Source organism: Erythrolamprus reginae, chromosome 4 (genome assembly GCF_031021105.1).
Source record: "Erythrolamprus reginae isolate rEryReg1 chromosome 4, rEryReg1.hap1, whole genome shotgun sequence".
In the NCBI taxonomy this organism is placed as follows: Eukaryota; Metazoa; Chordata; class Lepidosauria; order Squamata; family Dipsadidae; genus Erythrolamprus; species Erythrolamprus reginae.
The window spans coordinates 80048853-80070044 of record NC_091953.1 but is presented as its reverse complement, the minus strand read 5'-3'; the positions used below and the strand labels follow the sequence as shown (position 1 = coordinate 80070044).

The window sequence follows — 21192 nt, the reverse complement described above, 5'->3', positions numbered from 1 at the left end:
ACCCACAGCCACTCTGGGTTGAGTTTGAGTCTTTTGACACCCATTCAAACACTAACAGCCTCCAGGCACTGGCACATCACTTCCACGGCTTCATTGACTGGACATGGGGTGGAGATGTACAGCTGGGTATCACCAGCATACTGATGATACCTCACCCCATGCCCTTGGATGATCTCGCCCAGCGGTTTCATGTAGATATTGAATAGCAGGGGGAAGAGGACCGACCATTGAGGCACCCCACAAGGGAGAAACCTAGAGGTCGACCTCTGACCCCCTGATTAACACCAACTGCGACCAACTGGAGAGGTAGGAGGAGAACCATTGAAGGACAGTGCCTCCCACTCCCAACCACTCCAACTAGCGCAGAAGGATACCATGGTCGATGGTACCGAAAGCCGCTGAGAGGTCAAGAAGCACCAAGACAGGGGATAAACGCCTGTCTCGGGCCCACCAGAGATCATCTATCAATGCGACCAAAGCAGTTTCTGTGCTGCAGCCGGGCCTGAAACCTGACTGTTGAGGGCCTAGATAATTGGCTTCTTCCAAGGACCGCTGGAGCTGGAGTGCCACCACCTTCTCAACAACCTTCCCCATAAAGGGGAAGGTTGAAGACTGGACAATAGTTGTTAAGAATGGCTGGGTCCAGGGAAAGCTTCTTGAGGAGGGGGTGCACAAGTGCCTCCTTGTATGGAGCCGGGAAGGACCCCCTCCCCAAAGAAGCATTGACAATCTCCTGGACCCAGCTCCGTGTCACCTCCCTACTGGCTGAAACCAGCCAGGAGGGACACGGATCCAGCAAACGTGGCAGAACTCACAGCTCCAATTGCCTTGTCCACTTCATCAGGTGTCACCATATCAAACTCTTCCCAGACAGACGGACAAGGACGGGCCCAGGTCACCTTGACTGGCTCATTGTCAGTCAACTCTGTTATCCAATCAGAGTCGAGGTTCGCCTGGATCCGAGCGACTTTATCAGTGAAAAATGTGTTAATGTCCTCAGCACTGCTCTGCAAGGATTCCCCAACTCCCCCATGGTTAAGAAGGGAGCGGGTCACCCTAAACAGAGTGGCCAGGCGAGTTTCCACTGATGCAATCAAGGTGGCATGATACGCGCATCCTGCCGCCTTGAGCGCCACTTTGTAAGTCTTAATGTGAGCTCTTCCAAGTGTTCGGTCGGATTCAGACCTACTCTTCCTCCATCGCTTCTCTAGACGTCTCTTCTGGCGTTTCAACTCCCAGAGCTCCTCAGTAAACCAAGGAGCTCTCCAGGGTCGCAACGGCACAATCCGGTCAAGAGCCTCCATCACAGCCTTATTCCAGGCCACAGCAAGAGATTCTGCTGAACTGCAGACGAGTGCATCTGGTATAACCCTAAGCACCCTTTGAAAGCCCTCTGGGTCCATCAGGCATCTGTGGCAGAACCCCCTAGTCAGTTCCGCCTCCCTGTGGGGGAGGATTGGAGCCAGGAAGTCAAGCCGCAGTAGAAAATGGTCTGACCATGACAAAGGCAATACTTCTAAGCCCCTTAGTCTCAGACCATAACTCTGAATGCTTTTCAGAGGTAGCCCCATGTAGAGAGCATTGCAGTAGTCAAACCTAGAGGTGATAAGGGCATGAGTGACTGTGAGTAGAGACTCCCTGTCCAGATAGGGCCCCAACTGGTGCACCAGGCAAATCTGGACAAATGCCCTCTTCATCACAGCTGAAAGATGATAGTTCAATGTCAGTTGTGGATCGAGGAGGACACCCAAATAATGGACCCTCTCCGAAGTTCCCCCCCACAGGGAATGGATGGAAAGATGGAGGTGTCCTTGGGAGGCAGAACCCACAGCCACTCCATCTTATTGGGGTTGAGCTTGGTCCTGTTAGCTCCCATCCAGATTCTAACAGCCTCCAGGCACTGGCACTGCTTCACTGAGTAGACACGAGGTGGAGATGTATAGTTGAGTATAAATAACATACTGATGACAATTCACCTTATGCCCTTGGATGATTGCACCCAGCAGTTTCATGTAGATATTACAAGAGGGGGGGAGAGGACTGACCCCTGAGGAACCCCACAAGGGAGAGACTTAGGAGTCAACCTCTGACCTCCCACAAACACTGACTGCAACTGACCAGATAGGTAGGAGGAGAACCACCATAAGATGGTGCCTCCCATTGCCAACCCCTCCAGTCGGCGCAGAAGGATACCATGGTCGATGGTATAGAAAGCTGCTAAGAGGTCAAGGAGCACCAGGATAGAGGATAAACCCCTATCCCAGGCGTGCCAGAGATCATCCATCAATGCAACCAAACAGTTTCCGTGCTGTAGCTGGGCCTGAATCCTGACTGTTAAGGGCCCAGATAATCGGCTTCATCTAAGGACTGTTGGAGCTGGAGTGACACCACCTTTTCAACAATCTTCCCCATAAAGGAAAGATTGGAGACAAGACAATGGTTGTTAAATACAGCTGGATCCAGGAAATGCTTCTTGAGGAGGGGGTACACGAGTGCCTCCTTGCAGGGAGCTGGAAAGGACCCCTCCATCAATGAAAAATTGGTAATCTCCTGGACCCAGCTCTATGTCACTTCCCTGCTGACCGAAACCAACCAGGAGGGACGCTGGTCCAATAAACAGGTGGCAGAACTCACAGCTCCCATGGCCTTGTCCACTTCATCAGGGGTTACCAGGTCAAATTCCTCCTACACAGATGGACATAGATGGCCCCTGTCATCTCAACTGACTCGTTGTCAGCTGGCACTGCCTTCCAATTGGAGTCAAGGTTTGTCCAGATCTGAGCAATTTTATCTGCAGAAAACCTGTTAAAATTCTCAGCACTACCCTGCAAGGGTTTGTCAACACCCCCCTGATTAAGGAGGGAGCGAATCACCCTAGGGCAACTGAACAGGATTCCGCAGATGCAATCAGAGTGACATTATATGTGCATCTTGTTGCCCTGAGCGCCACTTTATAAATCTCCATATGAGCTTTTACAGGTGTTCGGTCAGATTCATATTTACTCATCCTCCATTGCTTCTCTGGACATCTCTTCTGGCATTTCATCCCCCCGAGTGCCTCAGTAAACGAAGGAGATCTCCAGGGTCTATCACAGAGAGGTTGCAAAGGCACAATTTGGTCTAGAGCCTCCGCTGCTGCCGTACTCCAAGCTGTAGCAAGAGACTCTGCTGAACTGTGTACAAGTGAATCTGGCAAATCCCCAAATGCCCTCTTAAAGCCCTCCTGGTCTGGGGCAGAACCTCCTAATGGGTTCTGCCTCCCTGTGGGGGAGGATTGGAGCCGTAAAATCTAGCCATAGCAGAAAATGATCTGATCATGACAAAGGCAAAATATCTAAGTCCCTTAATCTCAGATCATTGCTCAACTGCTCTGAGAGGAATACTGTACTATGTCAGCAGTGTGTCCTCCTTCATGAGTCAGGCCCTGAATTACTTGGGTCAGGTCCATGGTTTTCATGCATGTTGTCTGATAGATTGAATTTCTGGGTTTTATAATGGGGGGTTTATAGTTTTAGCATGGGTTTTATAATTGGGGGTTTTATAGTTTATTACTTATATTTGACTTCTTTTTATTTTGTATTCTATTTGTATTGTTGCAAGCTGCCCTGAGTCCTACATGATTGGGCGGCATGGAAGTCGAATAAATGAACAAATAAATAAATTTCCTTGTGACATACTGTTCAAAGTTTAGACATGTTTATGAATATTTTAAATGAAACATTAATAGGGCAACAAGTGTTGTATTGCAATATTTCATTGTATCATATTCACAGATTGAATGGAATGTTATATTGGCAAAAAAGCTGTTTTAAATGAAAAGCTTTTACACAGTATGAGTATTATCCTTTCAAAAAATTAACAGAGAGTATGCATTAATAGGAAACTAGAAAGTCACAAGATGAATAGAAAATGGACTGAGGAAATATTCATTTAAATAGAGAAACATGGGTGACAGTTTATTTGGAAATAAAAATATTTATCCATGGACTAAAAGCAAAGCAATGAAATGTTAGCATAACAGCTTTTCAAGTTAATTAAAAATAATGATAATGACATTGCAGAATTTTGACTATTTAAAGTAATTGTCAAAATTAATCAATAAATGACTTTATTATCTATTATTTCTTTTTTCTTCCTTTCCCCCATTGCTCCCAGAGGAATAGAATTTAGGGTTTGGGAAATAATCTATGAAAATAAGAATGCCTCTGTCATTTTCATTTCCATTTGAAGTCATTTTGTGTTGGTCAAGTCATTTCTATTCTTCTCACTTTATTATTATTATTATTATTATTATTATTATTATATTGAAAGTTTACATTCAGAAATAAACTGCATCCCCAGCTTTAATGTTTATTGCCTTCGTTTATGGATAATAACATGGGATGGTTTTCTGAAGATTAAATAGGACCATAGAAATAGGCTATCCTGACTGTGTTTTCCAGATGTTTTACCCTCCAATTCTTATTCTTAGGCAACATGTAATGATGAATTCTGATTACAACATTGTACCCAATATGCTAATGGGCACCAGGTGGAAAAAGATGGCTATAGTATTGCATAGTATAGATTTCGTATAGTATACAGCACGGGTATCAAACTGGTGGCCCGGGGGCTGGATGCATCATGTGCAGGCCATGCCCATCCCAGCTTCACAAAGGCAAAAACATTGTGATATGTCACATGACATCAACATGACATGATGTTTTTGACACCTGTGGTATATAATATAGATTTTTAAGGAAGGTGGAATATGTTTAGAGCAGGGGTGTCCGACTGGATTTCTTTGAGGGCCGGATCAGCATTGTAGTTCTCCACAGGCCAGTGGGGGGATGGGATGGACACCTCCTTCAGCACTCTGCCGACTGAAAATAAGCCACCCCTGACACCCCTGGTGTAGAGTATCAGCATTTTTGAATTTTAAAGCCATGGGATTTAATGAAACATAAATGCTTAGTTGCCATTTTTTAAAGTATTAATATCTTGGCGATATCGAAAGCCAGGATTATGAGCTCTGCACCGGCTCCAAACTCTCCGCATTTGAGGGTCTGGATTGGGACATAAGCTCCCCCATATAGAGGGGGCAAAGCAAAGGGGTGCCACCAGAAAGGTAGAGGGGAGCCGCATCTCTCCTCCCTATGCTGGAAAGCCCTCTCAGCTGATGGCATGGAGTAGCAGTAGCAAACATGGTTCCATAAAGCTGAAAGAAGACCTGAAAAATTGAGCAGGAGGGAAAAGTGAATGGATTGCAATCTGGGCTAATATATGTGTGTGTGTGTGTGTGTGTGTGTGTGTGTGTGTGTGTGTGTGTGTCCCCGTCCGTCTGTCCATCCGTCCATCCATCCATCCATGCATCCCAAGAATACAGGGGAAAGAATATGGAAGTTAAGTGCTAGCAGTTGAGCAAGCATATTGAAGAAAAATCTTTAAAAGGGAACGGGGGAGGGGAGCTTGTTTAAACCTTTAAAATATGTGGTTCTGGAAAGACTGAAATTTGAATTTGAATTTGTCTCTACTTTATTATAATTAAACTGATCACTATTGATTCATTTATATATTCAATTAGCAAGTACAACATATTTAAACTGGGATTACAAGGAGAACGAAGAGGAACAATATCGACTTGAAGCAGGAGTGCCACTTTTTTAAAAAAAAGGGGGGGGGTGTAACACTTGGAACTTTTGTTTCTGCTGGATAAATAAAACCAAAAAGAAGGAAAAGAGATGGTAACAGACCCCGAATTTTTCCTTTGAAAATTGGTTGGATTGTAAAAATGAAAACAAGTGGAATTAAAGATATGAAATAGATTCATCAGTATTTTAAGGATACTATAAACAAACAGCTTATAGAAATGTAGGAAATACTTATTGACATGGATTGCATAGAATTAACTGGAGAACATAATTTATAAAAATTATTTTTAATATAGACTGACTACAGACTAGCAAATTATATTAATATCAGAATAGTATAAGCAAATACAATATTTTTTATTAAATATAATCATAAACAATCTGTAGAAATATATTAAAATAGTATGAAAATAATGTATATGTTAATTTGAATACTGAAATTTGGTCATTTTGAAAAATGTGTTGTTTGTGGAACAAGATATAAAAATTGGTTTGAATGATTGTTAGAAATTTGATAAAGCGATGGAATTATTAGATCTGTTAAAAGAACAAAATTAGCTTATATTAAAGAGTAAAAATGATATGAAAAAGAGGAAAAAGAGGAAAAAACCATTTTTTAATTATTATTCAGAAAAGAATTGAAATAAGATGAATTAATACTAGAATTAGAAGGTGGAGAAAGACCATATCTTTGAATATTAGAGTGGAAGGAGAAGAAAAAAGGGAGAGAAAGAGGAGGAAGAGAATCAAAATAATGTAGAGATAAATAGGGGGGAGGAAACACAAAACGATAGATATTGAGAAGAATGTGATAGAAGTGCTAGAAGGCTTAGAAATGGAAAGATGATAATAGAAATTAAGTATCAAAAATGAAATGATAATAAATTGTAATTATTAAGAAAAATATTGCTAATACTATTTGTATGAATGTATGAAACTCAAAAAGCAAATATTCATGACATGAGATTGATATAGACCAGTGATGGCGAACCTATGGCACGAGTGCCACAAGTAATGCGCGGAGCCATATCTGCTGATACCTGAGCTGTTGCCCCAGGTCAGTTCCAACGTGCATGTATGTGCCAGCCAGCTGATTTTTGGCATGCACAGTCTCTGGGAGGGCATTTTTGGTTTCCAGAGAGCCTCCGGGCAGATGGGGGAGGGCATTTTACCCTTCCCCAGCTCCAGGGAAACCCTTGGAGCCTGGGGAGGATGAAATACGAGCCTGCTGGGCCCACCAGAAGTTGGGAAACAGGCCATTTCCAGCCTCCTGAGGGGCTCCAGGGGGCAGGGGAAGCTGTTTTCGCCCTCCCTAGGCATTGAATTATAGGTATGGGAACTTGCGCATGTGTGATAGCATGCATGCATGCTTTTTTGGCACCCAAGGAAAAAAAGGTTCACCATTACTGATATAGACTAAAAATGAATAGAATTTATTGGGGGGAAATGCAGTGTAGCATTGTATGGATTACAATTTAATACTGTTTCCTAACATTTTAAGATGTTGATAGGGTTTTCTTCCCCTAATGATACCCTAAAATAAAGTCAATGTTTCAAGATCTATCCAGGCAAACCATTATGATTGGTTTTAATGGAACAAATTAGTTTGCAATTTAGCATCAATTTGACAAAATTATGTGAGCATCTTTTTGCTGAATACAGTTCTATATATACTACATATGACATTCTTCTATATTAAATGAATTCATGTACTTCATTATGAATACCCTATGACAGTAATGGCAAACCTTTTTGGTTCATGTGCCAAAAGGGGAGTATGGGGGTGTTGCGTGTGTGGGTGCCCACACCCATAATTCCATGCAGGCTCCCTGTGCATGAGCACATGACACACACCTTTTTTCCTCTCTCCGGGCTTCAGAGCCTTTCTAGGAGCTTGGGGAGGGCAAAAGCACCCCCCCTCCAGAGATCCTTCAGATGCTGGAAACATTCAGTTTGCCAACTTCCAGTTGAACCAGAAGTTCTGTCTTTTTGCTCTTCCCAGGTTTCAGAGCCTTTCTAGAAAACTGGGAAGGGAAAAAATGGCCATGCAGGCTTCCCAATGAGGGAAGTTGGCTATTTCTGGCCTCCAGAGGGCTTCCAGGGCTTGAGGAAGACCAGGCTCCTAGGAAGGCTGTGAAGCCTGGGGAGAGCAAAAAATGGAACTTCCAGTTCAACTGGAAGTCAGCAAATGGTATATTTCTGACGTCCGGGGAATGGGGAAGGTAGTTTTCGCTCTTCCCATGTTCCTAGAAAGCCTCTGGACCTTTGTGAGAACAAAAAATGAGCCTTCCCCACCCCCTCCAGATGCTGAAAACAGTCTGTTTCCTGACTCCCAGTGGGCCCAGACGCCCGAAAAATCAGCTGGCTGGCACATGCATACATGCCAGACCTGACCTCACATGCCCACTGATATGGTTCCACGTGCCACTTGTGACACTTGTGCCATAGGTTCATGTTGAAATCTAAGCATAATTTATTTTTCTCATAAGGAAATGATTTTAAAGCAATATTGTTTTGTACATTTGAATTGCTAAGACAGCATTAGAGATGCTGGCATAATTAAAGCTGTGATACAGATGGATATCTGAAAGCTATGGTGTTTATTTTCTTTATGTCTTGCAGCTCAAATTTTAGAAGACAAACCTGCAGATTCATTGCAAGATTTGTATCGATCTTTGGAACTAGCTAGTTTGTCCCCTCTAGGAGATCAGCAAATTTCTACCAAAATGGAATACAAGAAATCTTTCATTAAAAGATGCTGTGACCCAATAATCAATGAAAAATTGCATCAATTGCGAATTCTGAAAAGCACTTTAAAGGTAAGATAAAAAATAAATTGTTCAATGTAAATGCATGGCCAACAAGTGTTCTTCTTAAATTATTACTGGTATTATTGGTCAACCCTTAATGTATACCAGCAGCTGGTCAGATCCCACAGGGTCGGCCTTCTCCAGGTTCCGTCAGCCAAGCAGTGCTGACTGGCAGAGCCGAAGGGAAGGGCCTTCTCTGTGGCGGCTCCCGACCTCTGAAAACATCTCCCCCCAGAGATTCGCACTGCCCTCACCCACCTGGTCTTTTGAAACACTTTAAAAACACACCTTTGCCAGCAGACCTGGGACCATTGAGCAGGAACACTCTGCTCCAGCTGAAAGTATGTTTGTGTATCGAATGAATTTTGGTTGAATGGTGTTTTAGTGTTTGGGATTTGTAAATTTTGTAATCATCTTTATCTTGTATGCTGCCCTGAGTCTACTAGAGAAGGGCGGCTTATAAATGTAAATAAATAAACAAATAACTTACTTCTGAAGCCACAGAATGTTTTTGTGTTCTCTTGATTGACATTTTCTCTGTTTCTTTAAAATACACACCAATTAAAGTGAGAAGACCAAAAATAAAACATATATTTTGTTAATATAACTTATTTATTTTGTAAGACATAGAACTAAAAAATTCTTAAATATAAAATAATGATTAAAATCTTCTATCAAAGTCAATTATTTCTCAGTTATATGATCATAGGGTTAAGTTTCTAACGAAACCTAAATATTCAAATATATATGTGGGGGTTTTCTCATTTTTTTCTTTTTTGTTTCTTCAAGGCCAGAGAAGAAGAAGTAGCTATGATAGATAAGGTTCTAGATAATCCAGATTTGACATCTAAAGACTTTCAAGACTGGAAACAAATGTACCTTGATCTCTTCCTCGATAGTTCTCAGAACAATGCAGCACAAGATCCAGTAAATGGTTCTGATGATGGTGTGTTTTTAGGTTCTTTAGCACATACCCATTCCTACATTGAAACACATGTATAACAATGATTTTTAACATCTTAATACTTTGTTTTCAGCTGTTTTTGACACTCCAGACTTTTATCCAAAAGAGTAGCTTTTACATCATATTGTAGGATATTTATTTTAATGTTTATGAAATGAGTTAAACTTAATGGTCATTGTAGGAATACAAACTTATATTCTTTTTATGCTGCTGATGCTCAGTTTATATTTATGTGTTCAAATGCTGACTGTGATCCAAAGGAGTGTGTACTTATAGAATAGAATAATAAGCATTTTGTTTGATGTTGTACTGACACAATCTTCATTGCTGAAAAGTCAGTTTATTTTTTAAATGGAACAGAATTTATTAAATTGCTGCTTTGGATCAAGTCCATTGTCTATACCATTTTTAAAAAAATAATGATTATATATTTTAAAGGATTACATTGATTTATCAAGAAAAAATTGGCAATGTTTAACTACTGAAACTTAATTTTATTTCCTGTTTTAATAATATGTAATTGTTGTAATGAGTTACATTTTCAAAGTGCAGCTTTTGTTTTAGCCAGTGTGACAATTAAACTTTTATATTTAATGGGATATTTTAGATATTTTCATAAATTACAGAAGAAGCATAATGCTGTGATTATTATTGCATTTAAGAAAAGGTCAGGGAATTTAAAAAAATGTAGTTTCATAAGCTTGATTATTAAAAAAATAATTTAATTTTTCAGGTTTTTTGGGGCGGGGGGGATTATTAGCAGACAATTTATAACATAGATTAATAATGATAAAAGGCTCACTTTGTTTTGATTTTAACACAGATCTTTAGAGCATTATGACCTCTATCATTGATCCTTGGATGATTTTTAAAGCTATTATACTGAGAAATGTTGCTTTATCAACCAAAGTATCCCATTCATTAATTTATTTTTAAAACCTCAGTATTATGACAGCTGAAACCATATTTTAAATTTTGAAAAAACTTCAAAAACCAACTATTAACAAGGTCTTTATTTGCTAATCTACTAGATACTCCATGTTTTGGAGAAAGTTATACTTAATTCAACATAACAGCTTCAAGAGACATAAATATTCACAATAAAAAGTGTTCTAGGTTTTAAAGAATCCTCAGGAATCATTTTAAATATTGTAAATTGTTAATTTTTAGAACAATCAAATCTAGATCAATCTGTGGCAAATTACAAGGCATATGAGATTGAAGAATTTCTGAACGTTAATACTTAAATATTATCTAGATTTTTTTGAGCTCTAACTTTTTTTCATTCCTAAATGTCTGAAGGATAATTTTGGTCAACCCTTAATGTGGACCTAAAATCACTGGAACATAATTTATACTAATTAAATTGCTACTGATTTTAATGTTTACTCCTGAGCTTCCAAAAGTGTGCGCCATGGTGCTACAGGGCACCACAGCAAATTCACCATAGTAAAACACCATAACACTGGGACATCATGGGGTTCTTGATATTTGGTTTTATTTACCTACCGAATAGAATTGTTAGGTATACTTTAGGTATTCTTGGGCCGGAAGCAGAGGAGGGTTGCTCCTGGTTTGGGACAGTTCTATAGAACTGGTAACATAAATTCCCCCCCACTCACTGAACCAGGAGTGATCACCAGTTGGCCACATTCCCAAATTGGCTCTCTCAGCAGTGCCATAGGTGCCACCATCTTGTTTTTTGCTTTGCACATATGCAGAAGCTTGATTTTTGACACTGTGCATCCGTGCACACCACAGAGCAGCTGTGCGGCAAACAATGGGAGGAAGCGAACTTGTACCGAGGTAACTTAGAACCCACCTCTGACTGGAAGGCACCATGAAAAAATAACTAAGATACTAAAGGTGCAGAGAACAGAGAAAGATTGGTTAAATCTGATATTCAATATTTATTCAATATTTCAATATTTATTTTAATTTTTGTATGCCCATTTGTTCAGGAAGTCATAAATTTGTTTTTGTTTTTTTTCCTAAATATGGTGATACCTTGTTGTACAAACTTAATTGGTTCTGGGAGGAGGTTCGTAAGGTGAAAAGTTCGTAAGAAGAAACAATGTTTCCCATAGGAATCAATGGAAAAGTGATTAATTCGTGCAAACCCAAAATTTACCCCTTTTTCAAGCCCCTTTTTCAGCGTTTTTATGCTGGTGGGATTCCCCCAAAGCTCCCCTCCATGGGAAACCCCACCTCTGGACTTCCACGTTTTTGCGATGCTGTAGAGAAATGCCAGAAGGGGAATCCCAGGATCGCAAAAATGGACTCTCTGCTGGCAACGGAAGTCCGGAGGTGGGGTTTCCCAGCGAGCGAAGCCTCAGCGAAATCACATCATTGCAAAAACACGGAAGTCCTTGAAACCCCACCTCCGGACTTGTATGTTTTTGCGATGGTGCAATTTTGCTGAGGTTTCCCTTGCTGGGAAACCCCACCTCTGGACTTCCGTTGCCAGCGGAGCGCCCGTTTTTGTGATCCTGGGATTTCCCTACAGCATCGCAAAAATGTGGAAGTCAGGAGGTGGGGTTTCCCATGGAGGGGAGCCTCAGGGGAATCCCAGGATTGCAAAAACAGGGGCTTCACTTGCAACAGAAGTCCGGAGGTGGGGCATCCCGGCGGCGGTGGGTTGATAAGGCGAAAAAAGTTCGTAAGAAGAGGCAAAAAAAAATTCGAACCCCGGGTTCGTATCTCAAAAAGTTCGTATGACGAAGGGTTCATATGACAAGGTACCACTGTATTAATTTATAGTTCTCCCTTGAGTTTCCGGAATAGATGTAGCAAATACATTTTGAGTATGAACTAATGCAAAGTGTTCAATTGCTTTCCTCTCCTTTCTTAACCACCTCTCTGCCATGATTATCCCTGCCTTTGCTCTAGAATTGTGACTGTAGAACATTCAATTACTTTTAAGACAGAACGGAAAGGGAACATTTTGTCTTGAAATTGTCATTAGAGTTCAGAAATGGAAGGAGGGAGCACTGTCAATTCCAGTGTCTTTTATCCTTCTGTTTATGTGGATGCAGACACTATCGTTGCTTAAGCACTGATCTTCTTCCAGAGTAAAGAGGGAAAATGGCAAAAAAAATGACAAGACCTTTCTGTATTATTTTCTGTTTTAAGACAAGGCTGACTGGGACTCTGCATTAATAACTGCGTTTAGAGAGCAATAAAAACACAACAGAGGGGAAAGAGGGAGAAGAAGAGCAGCAAAGTTCATCCAATGAATAATAAACCTGTAATAGTTGTTTTGATTTTGTATTAAGGGAAAATGTCTGTCTGTCTGTCTGTCTCTCTCTCTCTCTCTTGTGAGTTTAAAAGGGATGTTTACAGAGCACATGGATGAACAGCAAGTACAGCTGTCCATTTAGAAAGACGAAGAAGGTCATCACGACATTTCTCTATCATATCCTGATTGCTTGAGGCATCTGCTGCACAATTATATTTCAGTAAAGCCTATATTTGTTCAATTTGTTTAGTTTATGAAAAATTATATGGTTTGTGATGCCAGTATTCTACAGAACATGCATATCACAAAAACATTCCTGCTGTAATATAGCCAATAGAATACCAATGTAAAGTGTCACAAAAGTCCAAATGTTTCTGAGAAGATCAATCTCTGCTTAGCTAGGGATGCAAAAGCAAACATATATTTTTTGCCTTTATCAGCATTTGAATTTTATCCTGGCAAAAATGTCAATGTGGCTTTTTGATGCTTTTCCATAGGTTAAGACATAGGTTAGACTTTCCTTTTAAAAGGAAAAAAAAGATAATGTACTTTTCTTTCTCAACTTGCTTCCAGTTCTTGCCTGTTCAGCTCAGTGAATGTATTTTTTAAAAAAATTAAAAGCATTATTACATTCTGGTCTTGGAACCAAAATAAAGAGCAGTGTTGTTTGTTTATTTTCAAAGTCATTTTGGACTGCAAGCGTTTTGCAAACTTTGCACAATTGTTCAGGAGAGTGGCCTTTTGCAGTTTATTTAAATGCATATGTATTCAGTTGAGTTCAGAATGAAAAACCATGCATTGAGATTGTATAAAGTTCCAGATCCAGTAACCTGTTTGTATCATTTAGAAGAATATATTTGTATAAACAGTTATTGACTGCATGATGTTATAATTTGTGATATTTTGTATATTTCTCACATAAAAATACTTGATCTCAAATTAATTCTGTTTCAAGAAATTTTTTAAATTCTTGCTGGGATTTATTTGTTTGTTTGTTTGTTGGTTTATTTGTTTGATTGATTGATTGATTTTTATGCCGCCCTTCTCCTTAGACTCAGGGCAGCTTACAACATGTTAGCAATAGCACTTTTTAACAGAGCCAGCATATTGCCCCCACAATCCAAGTCCTCATTTTATCCACCTCGGAAGGATGAAAGGCTGAGTCAATCTTGAGCCGGTGATGAGATTTGAACCGCTGACCTACAGATCTACAGTCAGCTTCAGTGGCCTGCAGTACAGCACTCTACCCCGGTTCTATTTTTTGTAATGTCTCAAATCCTATTTTTTATTTATTGCTACATAATTTCCACTTATACAAGGAATCAAGTTAGAAAACAGATATTGCTATTATTAGTATTAATTTTATGCAGTACATGGAAGGCTTTTGCTAAGTCATATATTATAAACATGTTTGTGATCAACATATTTCACAATAATTTTTATCACAATATTTATTACAAATAGAACTGCAGTTAATGAATAACTGAGTATAATAGAGAAAGTAGTGGACATCATTTATATCTTCAGTTCTATGTTTCTTCGATGCAGAAAATATATTTATTTGGGAAATATCTTGAAAGTTACATGTGGATACTTGTTTATACCAATTACAGTGATCCCTCGATTTTCACGGGTTCAAACTTTGCGAAACGGCTATACCACGGTTTTTCAAAAAATATTAATTAAAAAATACTCCGCGGTTTTTTTTTCTATACCACGGTTTTTCCCACCCGATGACATCATATGTCATCACCAAGAGTCACTTCTCTCTCTCTTTCTCTTTCTTTTCTGTCATTCTCTGCTTCAATCATTTTCTCATTTCTCTTTTTTCTCCCATTTTCTATAATTTTTCTCTCTCTCTCTACCTTCCACTCTCCCCCCTCTTGCTCTCTCTCTCTTTCTCCCTCTCTCTCTCCCTCTCTGTGAGAACGCCTGCCCCCACCTCTCCTGCAGCCCCCTCGCTGATAGCTGGGACGAAAGCGCTCTCAGCTAAGGGACTGTGAGAGGGGCGGGGTGGGCATTCTCAAAGCGTTCAGAGTGGCTACCGGCCGAATGAGGAGGATGAGAAGCCGTAGCCGCCAGCGCTGCTGCAGGAGGACCCGTGTCCCAAGAAAGCTGGTGAGAGGGGTGGATCGGGCGGGCGGTAGCGGCGAGGGGGCCGGAGGTGCTGGGGGGGTGGGGGCAGCCGTCATTCAAAGCAATCTTTGCCGGCCTCCGCACTTTCGTCGCTCCCTGCCTAATTTCAAGCCCGGCTCCTTGCGCTGCCTTGAAAAAGGGTGCGTGGGGGTAGTTTTTGGCTGTCCATAGCCAAAAATTGTGTTTTTACTTCCGCACCGCTATTTTGCAGAAAATCGACTTTCGCGGGAGGTCTTGGAACGTAACCCCCGCGAAAATCGAGGGAACACTGTACTCTTATTATAAGAATATGTACTTAGGTTAGGTCTGGTGAGCAGCTGAAAATGTTAATTGCTTTTCAGCATATTTGCATTATCTGGAAAAATGTGACCAGCCATATTTTCAGACAGCTTTAGATGTACGCTAACATTTCAAATGCATTCCATGTAGGAAAATCGGAGATAATGCAGTGTATACGAAAGCTTTAAACTTGTGTAACATGAGACAGTATAGAAATCAGTGGTAGGATTCAAATAATTTAACAACCGTGTGCTAATGATTTCTTCCAACAAGTTCGCCAAACTGCTCAGAAAGTTAATAACCAGTTCTCCTGAAGTGGTGTGAAATGGCTGAATCCCACCACTGGATCTGACCATATTGAGAAATTGCTTCCTTGCTGCCTCATAAAAAGCAAGCACATGCCAAAAGATTCTGAGGCAGTGTATATGACAGCCTGTTGCTATGCAACACTTATTCTGTCTACATGGTAACCTAGCAAAGATAGGTTTATGACTTTCAAGTACAAAATTCAATTAAATGTTATATTATTTGTCTAAATAAGGCTCTTATGGTTTAACACAAGCTAAATTGCTGCACATTTTATTAGGTGAACTCAGATTAAAATAGATTGTCTTTAATGTATCAGGTTTTCAAATGAATATAATTATAAACTTTGTTTATTCTTGGATTTAACACTGGCATACAGAGAAATATAAAATATATTATCCTACTCCAGCAGTAACAGATGAGGTGACTGTTTGTGCCCTTTGCAGTCAAAAGTGAATCATATATAATATATACATGGGCAGTTTTTATTAGTGTGTATGTAACAAATATTTCCCCAGCATGATCCAATAGGACACAGAACATTTATACAAGAGTTATACCTCCAGACATTACTATATACTATGTTTCTCTGAAAATATATGTCCTTAAAATAAGGCCAAGCTTGATTTTTGGGGTGGGCATAAATTAGGATTTGGAAATTTCTGGCGGCGTTCACATGGCTGGCAAGCCACTCCTATCCAGTCTCGTGACCATCAAGCCACACCCACAAAATAAGCCACATCCACAGTGTGGCAGTAAAAAGTTTGGCTGCTCATTACTTTGGGGGGGGGGGGGGTGTTGAGGAATCTTATTATTATTATTTATTGGATTTGTATGCCGCCCCTCTCCGCAGACTATATGTATGTGGAAGAGGGGAGAGGAGGTTGGTGTGGGTGGCCTGTCTGAAGGGCCTTCAGCTGGCCTGAGAGTTGCAGCATCCACCAAACTCAGGATTGTAGCCTGGCACCCGCAACACAAAATAGACATGCAGACTGGCACTCAGCCCAAAGGAGACACTTTCCTGCCAGAGTTCTGTGTCCAGCTGGGGAGTGGTTCCCAGGACTGCCCAAATCTCAGCCAGTCAGTTTCATGATATGAGGGGGCTTTCTGCCCACCTGAAAGAGAGGCTGGGTTGCATAAAGAGGCTCTCCCCCCACCTCCTCAAACACGGGCTACAGGCTGCACTCAAGGGAGTCTCAATCAGGGCCAAACTCTTGGCAACTGATTTAGGTAAGACTGTTTTTGAACAGGCCGCAAAAGTCACCACTATTCTTGCCATCTCTTCTTCCCTTCCCCCTTGCAGGGCATGGCAGGGTTTCCTGCTCCTTGCTTCTCCCCCACTCCTCCCCACCTGCCACCCCCAAATGGTACCCCATAATAATATGGCCCCAAAATAATGCCAAGCCCTTATTTCAGGTTTAAAAAAATTAATTATTTTCAGGGGAACATGGTGTATATATTTAGTATATTGCTTTGCTTAACAAACAACATTTTTACCATTATTTGTACTTGTGGCTTTTTCTTGCCACATAAATTTTACCAAATGGAAACCAATGGAGGGCACAACTGATTATTTGAGAGTGAAATTTTTCATTTGTCTTTTCACATGATGTTTGAAATTACGTTTTACAATTAATTCTACCTAGCATTTCAATAATAGTTGAAAAGTGGCATTTTCCTGAGATGATCAGCCTATTTATGCATGTAATGTTGATGTTATGTGGTGACTAGGATAAAACTAGATTGCAGTAAGAACAGTTGACAAATCAGGAAAAAAATAATTGAATAAGAAGACAATTAAGAATTCCTAATATCAGAAGAGCTCTTACAATCATATTTAATTATTTGTTCATTTCATGATTAAATAAAGATGAGAGAAGTACTGTTTGATATTCCTATGAATTAATCACCATTGTTTAACAATGTGTACCACACAAAATTGCAAAACTAGGGTTGTTTGTTTTTCATAAAATATTAATGTCCCTATTTCAGATCAGTTTTATTTTATATTGAAATTTTTTTAGATTCATCCATTCTCTATTAGCAACAAAAAACAACAACAATTTCATACATGCTAACTTGCTGTTTTAAGCAGTAACATGTTTAACCATATAGATCAGTGGTGTCAAACTTGATCTCATTGTAAGCTACATCAGGAGGTTGTTTGCCCTTGGGGGCCAGGGTGGGCATGGCCAGGCCAAGGGCAGCAGGGGCTGGTCCCTCACCATCTTCAGGATGGCCCTGCAAGTCAATTCTGCACCCCACTGCAAGCTAGAACCAATCCATGGGCTGTGTGTTTGCTACATCTGATATAGATTATAATTTAAATATATATATAAAAATAATTGTTTAATGCCTAATAATTCATGTTTTATCCTTCCATTTTATCCTTGTTTTCCTAGATCAATGAGATGTGATCTCAATATTTGGTCTCTTACTGTTGAATACCTTCTACTAATTCAGAAAGTTTTAGCACTCCACACTGCAATCCATACCAAGGCAAAGGAATTTTGCAGATTTCTTCCCAACAGTCGTTATCAATATCATAACCTACAATATCCTGAGTTGGAATTTCCTGAGAGTCTTGCCATTTCTTCCCTCCAATAAGGATGGCTGTTTCCTCCACTAGTGCTAAACCGTAACTATATCGATCATATACCAATGGCCTTAAACGGGTCCATTGATTCTGGTCAGCATCATATTTTTCAATCTCAGAGAATGGTTCATAAAAACCTAAAAATGTAAAAACTGATTCTCGGATGGTGGCCATCTGATGCCCAAAACGAGCAATGCTCATTGGGGCTTGCTTTTTCCATTCCCCTTCAAGATTACTCAAAGCATACATATCCTTACTTGTGTTACTTTGACCCATGTATTTGCCCCCTGATATATAAATAGTATTCTTACGAACAGTACCAGCGTGACCATGTACTTTGCATGGCAAATCATGAAGTTTTGTCCACCTGTCTTTACTAATGTCATAGATTTCAACAGATGAATGCAATTTTTTATCTTCACTTTGTCCACCAATTGCAATGATTTTATTCTCTAAGATACAGCAAGAAAACTGACACCTTTTTTCCAGCATCCCAGTAATATGTATCCACTTATTAAATCTTGGGTCATAGCGATGGACTTTATTTGTAACTTTCAAGATAGGATCACTTTGCATATCTTCCATTTCTCCACCAAGCACGTATAGAAAGTTTCCAATAGTACATACACAGTGATTTTGTATTCTATCTGGTAACTGTGTTAAATTTTGCCACTTGTGATTGTAAACATCAAAAGCCATCACTTCTGTGACAAGCCCTTCATGTGCACTCATACCTCCAAGCAGGATAATCCGTATCTTCTGATTTCTCAGAGTACTATATTTATCCTGCAAGATAGGTTGTTTATAAATAAGTGAATGATAGTTTATTGCTTTTTTAATTAATTTTTTTACAGGAGTTGTTAGAAGCACTTCTGACTGAGTATAGATATTTCTCAGATCTTCCATAGGAATGAGACTGTATCTTACATGTTCCAAAAGATTAGTAGTGTGAATGAGCCTTAATTTATCATATGCTAACCACTTTAATAATAGATCTAACAAATTAGATTCTCTCACCATAAGTATATCAGGAGATTCTACTACTGCCTTCAAAGACCAGAAATTCAGTTCCAGCAGATCTGCAAAATCCAGATCTAGTAGTTTCCAAAGATTAATAATAAGATACTTTTCTGCTGCAGATACAGCATCTGGAAGATAAAATTTTGTCGCAATATTGGCTGAAAAACAGCAGTTCTCCAGATTGAGATTGTTACCCAAGTATTGGCTGCATAAACAGATTGCCTCTGGTACTTGTAAGTAGGTGGCAGCTTCTAAGGTATCTTCCAAGGTAGTTAAAGACAAAGGCAGCCAGGATGTATAAATGAAATCTAGAACATGTTGCAAACCAGTGGCCGAGACGACCTGCAGATGAACAACAGCACTCTTCGATTCTTTGGTATAACTCTTGAACATGGCCTTGAAGTAATCACTGGAACAAGCTAACAAAGACTTGTGTGCAGGAAATTCATTTTCTTTTACTTTTAACAGAATGTCACAGAGCAAACCTTCCTTTCGTAGAGTTTGGTATTGAGACAATACAGCACTGCAGTGTCTTTTGCAATAAGACAAAAAATAAGTCATTGTGCAACACAAAATGTTCCCAAAGCTCTTTTTGCCAATGCTGAAAAAAGGGGAGAAATGTGCAAAGTTCAGATTTGGAGAAAAAAAAGTCCTCTTTTCCTGATGACAGACAGATCACATATTAATTTTACATTCCTCTTCAATTTAGCATCTATTATTTTTTCATGCATTCATTTCATAAAGCTGATTCTAGAATCATCCTTCAACATGTATTTTCTCACCTCTATTTCCTGTTAAAAGAGAGTTGGTCCACAAAATGTAAGACCTCTTATTAGGCCAGTCTCAGATGATCAATTTGAGTTAGATGGCATTAAGTGAAGCTTCTCATCAGCTAAGATACTTCTCTCAAGGCTTTTCTTTCTCTTATTGCTGATTAAATAGAACCTCTGGGCTTGCTGGTGCATCAGGAAGCATCTGAAAGTAGAAAGGGTTATGTTTTGCTGTGGCTTTTCCCTGAGCTCTGTATTTCAGTCTTAGACAACTTTAGCTCTTATTCCCATGAGGCAGCAAGCCAAGTATGGTGATCTTGCTTGAACGAAGTCTCTACTGAAATTCAAATCAGCACCTATTGACAAGAGCAGGAAGACTGTGTGAACATGTAAACCTTTAACCTGGGAGTAGAAGATAACAAAATACTACAATTACTCAGAGGTTTAATTTGTCATACATTTTACAGCCCTTCAGGTTATATGATATCACCATAACTCACAGTGACCAGAATAGACAGCAAACACTGCCTGTTATCATAACTGTCCAAGTGCTGAACTGAGAACATTTGGGTGGGAGTGAGAGAGTGAGTAAATGAGGAAAGTTAAAGCAGTCATTTTGCAAGGAGTGCAGTTCAAAGCATCTGACAGTGAGTGACTTGGGTGCAAATTACAAGAACAACATGGTTCTTTGAAGGAATGACAAAGTTATACTAAAACTATATCTTCCCAACTAATGTGTTTATAATTGAGTTTAAAGAGATTACTAATGGATTGAATTTGAACTTCTTCTCTCACAGTAGGAATATGAATGGAAAAGCAAAATTATCCAGATGACATATAAATAACTAGAGATTAGTGGCTTTTCTAAATAGCTCTGGTGGCACAGTGTTTAGAATGCAAACTAACTCACTGCTCATTCCAAGAGTTCCATTCTTAGTGGCTCAAGGTTGACTCAGTCTTCCATCCTTCAAGGTCAGTAAAATGAGGAACCAGATTGTTGGGGACAATATGCTGACTCTGTAAACCTCTTAGAGAGGGCCAGAGATATATAAGTGAAGTGCTATTTGTTAAAATATTCATGAACCGGGAGAGACATGGTAACAAGGTCAGCCAATGAATAGGCATAGCAACTAAGTCAGCCAATGGGAGCTTAAACACATCTGAATCTGTGCAGAGAATTGAAACTGAAACTTAAGCTAGAAGGCTGGGTGTGGTTCAGTCCATTCTGAACTCTGTCTGTTCTGCTGCTACATTAAAGAACTCTGCTATTAGTATTGTAAATACTCATATGTTATTATGTATATAAAGAAATTGAATCCAGCTGAATCAGTTATCTGTGTGTGCTTCTGGATTTGATTTATGCAACAATCCTAACATTATTGCTATAGTTATCCAGAGCTTAGGAAATCCAACCCCGCAAAAAAAACAACAACCAACACCTGC

General features: G+C 39.8%; 1 protein-coding gene across 1 annotated transcript; it reads right to left on the bottom strand.

Annotated features, from left to right (window-relative positions):
- Positions 1–17594: 17594 nt before the first annotated feature.
- KLHL34 (kelch like family member 34) lies at positions 17595–19594 on the bottom strand. Its single transcript, XM_070751806.1, has one exon. It carries the CDS (start codon positions 19538–19540, stop codon positions 17798–17800), a length of 1743 nt encoding a protein of 580 aa, XP_070607907.1. The 5' UTR covers positions 19541–19594; the 3' UTR covers positions 17595–17797.
- Between the last annotated feature and the right edge of the window lie 1598 nt (positions 19595–21192).

Coding starts and splice junctions, on each gene's coding strand:
- KLHL34 (XM_070751806.1), bottom strand. CDS start 19,540: ATGACTTATTTTTTGTCTTATTGCAAAAGACACTGCAGTGCTGTATTG.